Source organism: Salvelinus namaycush, unplaced genomic scaffold, assembly GCF_016432855.1.
Source record: "Salvelinus namaycush isolate Seneca unplaced genomic scaffold, SaNama_1.0 Scaffold7, whole genome shotgun sequence".
NCBI lineage: Eukaryota > Metazoa > Chordata > Actinopteri > Salmoniformes > Salmonidae > Salvelinus > Salvelinus namaycush.
Window position 1 is genome coordinate 806,105 of NW_024061419.1, and position 11,828 is coordinate 817,932.

Here is an 11,828-nt window from a genome sequence, read left to right on the forward strand (position 1 = left end):
TCAATTGAATTGACCCCAGGTACGTGCTCCCTGGCCACAAACATTTCTCTCACACCGCACTGCCTAAACTCTACGCCGAGTGTAGGGAAAAAGTTGAGGAACTGCTCAAGACAGATTTGACGTATTTTGCTACTAATACCGATCTGTGGTGTAGTCGCACGTCAGAGTCTTATATTAGCCTCACTACCCACTATAGTGACAAAGACTGGAATCTACCCACTATACTGACAGAGTGGAATCTACCCACTATACTGACAAAGACTGGAATCTACCCACTATACTGACAGAGTGGAATCTACCCACTATACTGACAAAGACTGGAATCTACCCAGTATACTGACAGAGACTGGAATCTACCCACTATACTGACAAAGACTGGAATCTACCCACTATACTGACAGAGACTGGAATCTACCCACTATACTGACAGACTGGAATCTACCCACTATACTGACAAAGACTGGAATCTACCCACTATACTGACAAAGGCTGGAATCTATCCACTATACTGACAAAGACTGGAATCTACCCACTATACTGACAAAGACTGGAATCTACCCAGTATACTGACAGAGACTGGAATCTACCCACTATACTGACAAAGACTGGAATCTACCCACTATACTGACAGAGACTGGAATCTACCCACTATACTGACAGAGACTGGAATCTACCCACTATACTGACAGAGACTGGAATCTACCCACTATACTGACAAAGACTGGAATCTACCCACTATATTGACAGACTGGAATCTACCCACTATACTGACAGAGACTGGAATCTTCTAAATAAATGCCTTCAAACATACTTTCCCAACAACCACACGGGTGAAGCTATATTAGAGGGGCTCGTTGACGCTCTGCCTCCTGGGGACCCAGTCAAGACAGACAGGTCTGCATTACAACGGATAGTGGTGCTAAAGTGATGAAGGCCGCTCAAATCAACAAATGGACCCGACTGCAATGTTTTGGACATCGTCTGCACTTGGCCATTGGTAAGTAACCTTGTCAATTGTGTATATTGAAGTGATTGGTTAGATGAAACTAAATGTGCATTTTTTTTTTCATCAACTGATAAAGTTAAATATTACATTTGTACATAACTAAATGGATTATTGTGATTAACATTTTAGTAAAATCTCTTGATTTCTCTTAGAGAGAGTGGGGTAGAGACAAACGGGTGGATCGAGCAATTGGAGTGTGTAAGAAACTGGTAGGTGCCTTTTCCTATTGGTGGAAAAAGAGGAGAGACCTGCCAGTTGGTCAAAAAGAACACCACCTACCCTAGCACAAGTTGGTGACAGAGTCGCCTACCAGCTGGGGATCACGTCAAAACATGGTGCAAAGAGCACTGGAGCAGGAGAAAGACAATTCACAGGTCTTGTCCAGAGGCAAGAAGACCCGGCACTTAGCTCCCACCTACACAGATATTGATGTTCTTGAGTCCATCAACAAGGCATTGAAACCCCACTCCTAGAATTCACAGATGCTCTGTCTGGTGAGTCTTATGTCAGTGTGTCTTACCTGGAGCCAGTACTACACCTGTTCAATACAGAGGTCATGAAACCTGATGATGGTGAAACAGAGTTCACCCAAACCATCAAAACGGTAGTCATGGACTATCTGAATGAGAAATATAATGACCTAGCAACAGATGACCTCGTGGACATCGCCTCGTTGGTCGACCCTCGGTTTAAAACACATTACATCAAAGAGGAGAATGTGGGCCACATAAGAGCTGTCTCAGAGATGGTCAACGAGGGACAAACCCAGGTCCAGCACAGGGAGACGTCGCTGCTGCTTCACCACAACTACCAGCTACAAAGAGAAAAGTCACTGGGTAGTTTTTTCAAGAAGCCGTGTTCCACCACCACAGGTCTTACTGAAATCCAGCTGGTAGACAAGGAACTCAGCTGCTACCTTCAGTCTCCCGATGCTGACAGTGAAACAAATCCACTGAACAGGTGGAAGATCCACCCCCCAAAAATAATAAAAAATTCCCCAAGTCAGCCACCTGGCAAAGTGCTACCTGTGTATTCCTGCGACCAGCTCCCCCTCAGAGTGTGTTTTTAGCACAGGTGGCAACATAGTGACCTGCCATAGGGCAGCTTTAAAGCCAGAGACCTTAGACAGACTTGTCTTTCTGGCTTGTAAGACAACAACTACCCCAACTGTGACGTGCCATTAGGCTAACAGTTATAATGCATATTATTGACTTGCACTATTATTTCTTGCTCATGATTTGTAAGAGTTTACAGCTTTGGGAAAAAAGTGGAGTTAAAATGTTATTGGTGAGTTCTACTTCTGTGTGTGTGTATATATATATTATATAAATGTATATACATTTACAAGAAAATATATGGGGGATTGGAAATGAAGCAGACGATTACATTGATAGAAGACACAATCTAGAATATTAAAGCTGATCTACCCCCCCCCCCCCCCCCACAACATTTAAAAATACAAATTAAACAGCAATCCATGGGCGAGTCAGTGCCACATCAATAAGATATCTTGCATCATCTAACAATAGGATGTCATTATTTCCTGGGCAGCGCTCAGTGACGTAAGGAACGACCTTTTAAAACTGAACTGACAATGGATATTAATTCTAACGTCGAACAAGTGCGGCTACACAGATACAGATTTTAGACGTGATACCGTAAACGTCATACCTCGAATGCGAATCGTTATTGACCGTCATTAGACCCGTCTTCTTAATAAATGAAGTAATTAAAGAAAAGAGATCTAAGGCTAGGTTAGGTTAAACTCTTGAGAACACTTCTTTTTTTTTTTTAAGTAATTCTTGCTGGTGTAAAAGATACGCTGCTTATGTTTTTTCCAGGACCGTACAGCAAGCGATCGGTGTTAACGTACAGACCGAGCATAGTTGCTATGAACAAAACTCCCTCCGTAAACAAGATACCGTTTTCCCGAGGGCACCAAGTGTAGGCTAGTTAGCGTCTATGAACGGGCTAAGCCTGGCCCATATATCATTCATTTAAAACGTTTTTAAAAATGCATATACAGGTTGGTATAATTTGTGGAACGTTCCAAAAGGAATCTGTAACAAAAACGCATACAAAGTTGTATAGAGGCAGAATAAGATACCGGGTAGGGAGTGGGCTATTTCATTAGTTTTTTTACTCACCAAGTTTATTCTGAAAAATGTCTGTCCTCACTCTGGTAGCCTATGGACAAACATTAAGAATAAGCTACATGGTGAGTTGATGCCCTTTTGGCAGCTAGTTAGCTAGGTGAATTGATCATGCTACTTTGTATGCGTTGTTTGTTGGCATCCTTGTCATTTACGAAGTTTTTGGAATAGATTCGTGTTGGAACGTTCCACAAATTATACCCACCCGTTTCCTACTGTATACATTCTTAAAGGTTCAATCTGCCATTGGTACATTTATTTTGGGGACTTTTAAATTAGATGTATTGAATTCTCCATGTGGTCTATATTAAAGTTCCCCTCATCTAATATAACAGGCTTTTAAAATTCAATATTGTTGCATAATTTCTACTTAAAATATCAAAGGGACACAAAAGGCACCCATTTAGTGGAACGACCCTTTAACATTTGCATCACAAATAATATTTTATAGGCCCTTTTTAGACACATTCATGCCTATTGTAAGACCCAATGAATCACAGTGGTGGAAAAAGTACCCAATTGTCATACTTGAATATAAGTAAAGATACCTTAATAGAAAATGACTCAAGTATACGTGAAAGTCACCCTTTCACATTTGCATCACAAACAATATATTTAAAAATCATGATGAAAGTTACCATTTTTTTTGAGACCCTATGATTGTAATAGACGGTTATAAGTTGACTGTCTGTTTGATGTTGTCATTCACACAGGAGAGAGACATGACTATGGTGGATCCTCTGGGGAGCCTCAACAACATCCTGATACTGACGAGTCAGAGAAGAGTCTCTCCAGAACAGAACACCAGATGGTACAGCTTGGTCTGGTCTAGCATACAGCTTGCTCTGTCTGGGTCTGGGCTGGGTTTCTGTAAAGCACTTCATGACAACAGTGACATCAGCATCCATAATGTTATGTGTCTGTGTCCCCTCTTTATGGTTACCAGGACAACACTAGCCCTTCCTCCCTCCTGGAGTCCCCGTGTCGTGCCTCTCCCGGTAGCACCTTACTGCTGAGTATGAAGAGGTTGTCTGTGCTGCTGGTGGACTGCAGGAAAACAACGGGGCTGAGTGGAACTGTGAGAGGAGGAGAAGAGAAGAAAGGATCAGATTTGACTCATCAAGGTAAGTGTTGTAGTTTAGTTTGAACAAATAAAATAGATCTGCCCACTAGTATCTGTTACCAGGACAACCAGCAGAGGTCTGTTAGTTGACAGGAAGTCAGACTGGTGGATATGGATGTTATGAATATCATAACACTGAAAAAGGATTCTGCCAATGAAAAGAGAGAAACCAATAGACCATATAAAACCTTGATGAAAGTTAGCTTTGGAGAGAAAGTGTCAATGATCCGTTGTAAGGTGCAAATTTTACAAAAACTTTTTCTTAAAACATTATGGATGTTACATTGCCTGTCCCAGTCAACCCCCCTATCTTTACAAGACTGTAGAACAGGCAAACTAAACTCCAGACACTGTTAATGAATTAACTAATACTGGAGGAAAGCTGTGATCAGGCTGCCCACTCAAGAGAAAGCTTCAAACTGTAACCAGTGCCGTCAACCTTGTTCAGGTTATCAATCAACCTACCAGGGTAGTTACAAACAGTACAGAAATTAAATCATCAACATATTTTGATCATATCTTTACTAATGCTGCAGAAATTTGTTTGAAAGCAGTATCCAAATTCATCGGATGTAGTGATCACAATATAGTAGCCATATCTAGGAAAACCACAGTTCCAAAAGGCTGGGCCTAATGTGCTATATAAGAGGTCATACAATTGTTTGTAGTGATTCCTATGTTGTTGATGTTGTTTGGTTATTTTTTTCCACAGTAAATAACTCACGGACACTAGAAAAGCTTTAACCAAGTTTAATTATTCCCAAAGGTTATGTACAGCTGTTATTCAGACATCCCAACATTTGTTCCATCCAGATATATATCCCACTTAGGACACTCCCCCTTCTCTCCAATCCTTACATCTTATGGTTCCACAGGAAGAGAGTAAAGAGGGTAACAGGATACCAAACCTTTATCTCCCTGATGAGAATCTGTCCTGACCTCAACCCCTCCTTCATCTAATCCACAGATGGCTGTAAAAACTGTTAAATCCACGTGGATTGATGAGGAATTTAAAAATGGTATAATGAAGGGGAAGGCAAAAGAGATGGCAAATAGGTCTGGCTGTATAACTGATTGGCAAACCTATTGCAAATTGAGAAATCATGTGACTAAACTGAATAAAAAGAAGAAACTACACAATGAAACAAAGATAAATGACACGAAGAATGATTGTAAAAAGCTTTGGAGCATCTTCAATGACATTTTGGGCAATAAAATCAACAATGACATGTCACTGGTGTCTGACAACGTGGATGGAAAATGATTGAGGATAATAGCGGCCGATATTTCCACTTCTATCTGCATTATCTTCAATTTAAGCCTACTAGAAAGTGTGTTCCCTCAGGCTTGGAGGGAAGCTAAAGTCATTCCACCATCCAAGAATAGTAAAGCTCCCTTTACTGGCTTAAATAGCCGACCAATCAACCTGTTACCAACCCTTACATTTTAAAAGAAAAATGGTGTTTGGCCAGATACAATGCTATTTTACTGTAAACAAATATAGACTTTCAGCTTATAGGGAAGTTCATTCAACAAGCACAGCACTTACAAATGACTGATTGGCTGAGAGAAATTGATGATAAAAATATTGTTGGGGCTGTTAGACTTCAGTGCGGCTTTTGACAGTATCGATCATAGTCTGCTGCTGAAAAAAACGTATGGCTTTACACCCCCTGCTATATTGTGGATAAAGATTATTTTTTTTTTAATGTAAACTAGGTATTTAACTAGGCAAGTCAGTTAAGAACAAATTCCTTTTTTCAATGACGGCCTAGGACTGCCTTGTTCAGGGGCAGAACGACAGAGTTTTACCTTGTCCGCTCGGGGATTCGATCCAGCAATGTTTCAGTTACTGGCCTACCGCTTTAACCACTAGGCTACCTGCCGCCCCAGAGCTACCTGTCTAACAGAACACAGAGAGTGTTCTTTAATGGAAGCCTGTACAACAAAATCAAGGTAGAATCAGGAATTCCCCAGGGCAGCTGTTTAGCACCTTCTTTTTTCAATCTTTACCAACAACATGCCAATGACATTTGAGTTAAGCCAGTGTGTCTATGTATGCGGATGACTCAACACTGTACACGTCAGCTACTACAGCGACTGAAATGACTGCAACACTTAACATAGAGCTGCAGTTAGTTTCAGAATGGGTGGCAAGGAATAAGTTAGTCCTAAATATTTCAGATTACCTTAAATTACATGGCCTACTATGCTAATTCTGTAGCGGTATTGTAAGAGGGGGGTAAAGATGAAGATTTTGTTGGTGCGCCAGGCAGGTATTAACTCTAGTTATTAAAGTTAGTTATTATCTAGTATAACATTATTATTATTATTAAATATTATTAAAACCAAAAGGATGAGAGTAGAATAGATAGAGTAGCGCTTCCAGACACATTCTAAACATGATGGAGTCTTAAAGGAGGACTGTAGCATCTAATGATGAAACATTATGGAGTCTTAAAGGAGGACTGTAGCATGGAGTCTTAAAGGAGGACTGTAGCATGGAGTCTTAACTTCTTATGGCTGCAGGGGCAGTATTGAGTAGCTTGGATGAAAGGTGCCCATTTCAAACGGCCTCGTACTCAATTCTTGCTCATGTAATATGCATATTATTATTGGATAGAAAAATATTGGATAGAAAACACTCAAGTTTCTAAAACCGTTTGAATTATATCTGTGAGTAAAACAGAACTCATTTTGCAGCAAACTTCCTGTCAGAAAGTGAAAAATCTGAAATCGAGGCTCTGTTCCAGGGCCTCCCTATTCATTTGCTTGAAATCTATTAGTATACATGCACTTCATACGCCTTCCACTAGATGTCAATAGGCAGTGAGAGAAGAAATGGAGTGTATAGCTTGATCTGAGGTCAAAAGAGAGGTCTTGGAATGACATGACCCCAATTTCCTTTGTTCAGGAAGGCGCGGGTAGGACATCAGCATTGGCTTCTGAAAAGCTTTCCTTATAGACGGCTAATTTCTCCGGCTTTGATTTTATTTGATAAATGTGACAATATCATCGTAAAGTATGTTTTTCAATATAGTTTTATCAGATTATTGAACGTTTTTCGGGAGTTTTGGCGTGTTCCGTTCTCTGCGTTTGGTGGTGATGGACAGCTTCGCGCCACTTGGCTAGCTTTGGTTGCTAATTCGACAGGAGAGAAGGACATTCTAAAACCAAACAACGATTTATTCTGGACCTAGGACTCCTTGTACAAGATTCTGATGGAAGCCCAGCAAAAGTAAGAACAATTTATGATGTTATTTCGTATTTTTGTGTGAAATGTTTAGTCCTATTCTCCGCCCTTTTAGCGGGCGCTGTCTCGCAATAACGCAAGCTGTCTGTCGTACTAAAGTTATTTTTAAAAATCTAACACAGCGGTTGCATTAAGAACCAGTGTATCTTTCATTTGCTGTACAACATGTATTTTTTAGTAACGTTTATGATGAGTTCTTTGATTAGGTTAGGTGACTGTCCAAAATATCTCCGGACAATTTTGTGCATTTTGGCTACGTATTCACAATGTAAAACCAAGATTTGTACCTCTAAATATGCACATTTTCGAACAAAACATATATGTATTGTGTAACATGATGTTATAAGACTGTCATCTGATAAAGTTGGTCAAGGTTAGTGATTAATTTTATATCTTTTGCTGGTTTTTGCGAATGCTATCTTTGCGGTGAATGAATGAATAAAATAATGTCTGTGAGTATAACAGAACTTATTTGGCAGGTGAAACCCGAGGACAAACCATCCAGGAGGAATTTTTTGTTGTTGATGTGACTCTGTTTTCAAATGGCTTTGTGTGGCACTTTTCTGTGGCACTTGGTTGCAGTTCCTATTGCTTCCACTAGATGTCAACAGTCTTTAGAAATTGGTTGATGTTTTTCTTTAGAGAAATGAAGAAGTACGGCTATTCAGAATGAGGGTCCAGCCTAGTGCTCTCTAATGTTTTGATGCGCGCTCCAGGTCACGCGCTTCACGTTGTTTTTATCCGGTATTGAACACAGTTTATCCCGTCTTAAATTTTCTCGATTATTTACATTTTAAAATACCTAAAGTTGGATTAGGAAAGTTGTTTGAAATGTTTGGACAGCGTTTACAGGTAACTTAACTTATTAGATATTTGTAGTCATGCTGGGTGAGTTGGAACCGGTGTTTTTTTAATCAAACGCGCCAAATAAATGGACATTTTGGAGATATAACAACGGAATTAATTGAACAAAAGGACCATTTGTGATGTTTATGGGACATATTGGAGTGCCAACAGAAGAAGCTCTTCAAACTTAAGGCACGAATTATATAGTTATTTCTGAGTTTTGTATCGCGCCTGGCGGGTTGAAATATGATTGTCATGTGTTTGTTTGATGGGGTGCTGTCCTCAGATAATCGCATGGTTTGCTTTTGCCGTAAAGCCTTTTTGAAATCTGACACGGTGGCTAGATTAACAAGAAGTTAAGCTTTAATTTGGTGTATTGCACTTGTGAATGCATGAAAGTTAAATATTTCTAATTTAAAAAATATATATATTTTGCGCTCTGCAATTTCACCGGATGTTGTCGAAACGTTCCGCTAGCGGAACCCCTAGCCATAACAGGTTTTAATGTGTTTGAGCCAATCAGTTGTGTTGTGACAAGGTAGGGGTGGTATACAGAAGATAGCCCTATTGGGTAAAAGACGAAGTTCATATTATGTCAAGAACAGCTCAAATAAGCAAAGAGAAACAACAGTCCATCATTACTTTAAGGACCACCACAGGAATGGGAGACCCAGAGTTACTTCTGATGCATAAGTTCATTAGAGTTACCAGCCTTAGAAATTGCAGCCCAAATAAACGCTTCACAAAGTTCAAGTTCTTTGTATCTTGTGCTTTGTATCTTGTGCTTTGTATTTTCGACGTAAAAACAAGTTTTGGACTTCCACACAAAATTACTTCTTTAGTTATTTTATGTTTAAGGAAGTGTGTAGGTCACATTCTGTATCATACAGCTATGAAAGTTATATATTTAGAACCACCTGCTCGATTGGAATCTAGCGACGTTTGTGTCTTCAGTGTCCTAGAACTGTCTAGTTTTTTGTGTTCTGACTTGTAAAACAGGATGAATAAAATAAGTAATGTAAACATAGCAGTAATTGCCAGGAAGCTCTACATTTGTTTTAAAATCACACTATAATTGTTAAAACTGGCCTCAGGTTATTGAGAGATCTGATTTGGGATTTACCCTCGTAGCAAGGTTGTTTTGTCATGTGGAGGTTTCATTCGGGTCTCTATTTAAAAATAACACAGTGTCTTTGGCAGGAGAAAGACCAGACTCAGAGGAACCAGAGCCAGGGACATCCAAACCAGCAAGACGACACCAGTGCTCCCACTGTAGAAAGAGTTGTAACCGGTTATGGAACCTGAAACAACATGAGAGAATACACACAGGGGAGAAGCCTTACCACTGCTCCCAGTGTGGAAAGAGTTTTAAGCTTTTAGGAACCCTTAAAGCTCACGAAAGAATACACACAGGGGAGAAGCCTTACCACGGCTCCCAGTGTGGAAAGCGTTTCAACCAGTCATGGGAGCTGAAACAACATGCGAGAATACACACAGGTGAGAAGCCTTACCACTGCTCCCAGTGTGGAACGTGTTTTAACCAGAAAGCACACCTGAAAGCTCATGAGAGAATACACACAGGGGAGAAGCTTTACCACTGCTCCCAGTGTGAAAAGTGTTTCAATCAGCCATGGCATCTGAAACGGCATGAGAGAATACACACAAGGGAGAAGCCTTACCACTGCTCCCAGTGTGAAAAGTGTTTCAATCAGCCAGGGGATCTGAAACGGCATGAGAGAATACACACAGGGGAGAAGCCTTACCACTGCTCCCAGTGTGGAAAGTATTTCTGCCAGTCAGGGGAGCTGAAACAACACGAGAGAATACACACAGGGGAGAAGCCTTACCACTGCTCCCAGTGTGGAAAGTGTTTCTGCCAGTCAGGGGAGCTGAAACAACACAAAAGAATACACACAGGGGAGAAGCCTTACCACTGCGCCCAGTGTGGAAAGTGTTTCAACCAGAAAGCAACCCTGAACAAACACAAGAGAATACACACAGGGGAGAAGCCTTACCACTGCTCCCAGTGTGGAAAGTGTTTCTGCCAGCCAGGGGAGCTGAAACAACACGAGAGAATACACACAGGGGAGAAGCCTTACCACTGCTCCCAGTGTGGAAAGTGTTTCAGCCGCTCAGGGGAGCTGAAACAACATGAGAGAATACACACAGGGGAGAAGCCTTACCACTGCTCCCAGTGTGGAAAGTGTTTCAAAATGACACAGGAGCTGAAACGACATGAGAGAATACACACGGGAGAGAAGCCTTACCACTGCTCCCAGTGTGCACAGTGTTTCAGCCAGAAAGGAAGCCTGACCCAACATGAGAGAATACACACAGGGGAGAAGCCTTACCACTGCTCCCAGTGTGGAAAGTGTTTCAGCCGTTCAGGGGAGCTGAAACAACATGAGAGAATACACACAGGGGAGAAGCCTTACCACTGCTCCCAGTGTGCACAGTGTTTCATCCAGAAAGGAAGCCTGACCCAACATGAGAGAATACACACAGGGGAGAAGCCTTACCACTCCTCCCAGGGTGCAAAGTTTTTGCCCATTTAGGAAGCCTGAAAGAACACATGAGACTACACACAGAAGAGAAGGCTTAGAAATTGCTCAGACTGGGAAAACATATTACTCATCACAGTCACTTAAACGTCATGAGAGAATCCACACAGAAGAGAAGAATTACTTGTATATTGATATTTCACATCTCATTGACTTAAAATTCATCAGAGAACATACACAGTGCTCCCATTGTCTTATATTGTTGACTGGTAATGTGTTTACTTATTTTTACCATATGAAATTAAATGGTACAAGGTATACTCAAACATATATTTGTTTGTTTTTATTAGAAAACATGAATTTAATATGGAGTATGTCAGTTTGAATATAAAGTAGATCAGATTCCATGTGTTTAAATGGTCCTTTTTAAAACTCTGTGTGTGTTTATCTGGGTGTGTCATCCCTCCAGCACTACAGATAATACAGTGATATTTGGATGTGATGCATTTGTTCCATTGTTTACATTTGCATTGTTGGCCCACTGATGATTTAATGAAATTCAAATATTCAGACTGTAACGGAAAATGTTAATTGTATGTGTGTCCACATAACTGATTATGTGACTAACCTTGTGAAACTGTCCTATTATAATCTCCTGTTCTTGGGACCATCATTATGTGTTGCAAACCAGCTGCACCTGCGTCCTTGTATGAATAAAGTCCCTCCCAGGAACAGGAAACTATAAAGATATGTGCTCATCACCCAATGCTTCAGGAATTCAGACTGTCTACACTGCGGTGTGTAACTCTGTTATTCTCTCTGAGCTCAGAAATAAAGAATCTTGGTTTGACTTGGACTCCAGCAGATGCTTATTTTATAATATCCACCTCAACTCTCCCACGGATTGCTGTTTATCATTGTCTCAATGAAGAGTTCCTCGTACAAC

General features: G+C 40.6%; 1 protein-coding gene across 1 annotated transcript; it reads left to right on the forward strand.

Moving 5' to 3' along the window:
* Nucleotides 1–1,562: 1,562 nt before the first annotated feature.
* LOC120042496 (zinc finger protein 883-like) lies at nucleotides 1,563–11,306 on the forward strand. Its single transcript, XM_038987328.1, has 2 exons — nucleotides 1,563–1,944; nucleotides 9,582–11,306. Exons 1-2 carry the CDS (start codon nucleotides 1,563–1,565, stop codon nucleotides 10,934–10,936), a joined length of 1,737 nt encoding a protein of 578 aa, XP_038843256.1. The 3' UTR covers nucleotides 10,937–11,306.
* Nucleotides 11,307–11,828: the final 522 nt, after the last annotated feature.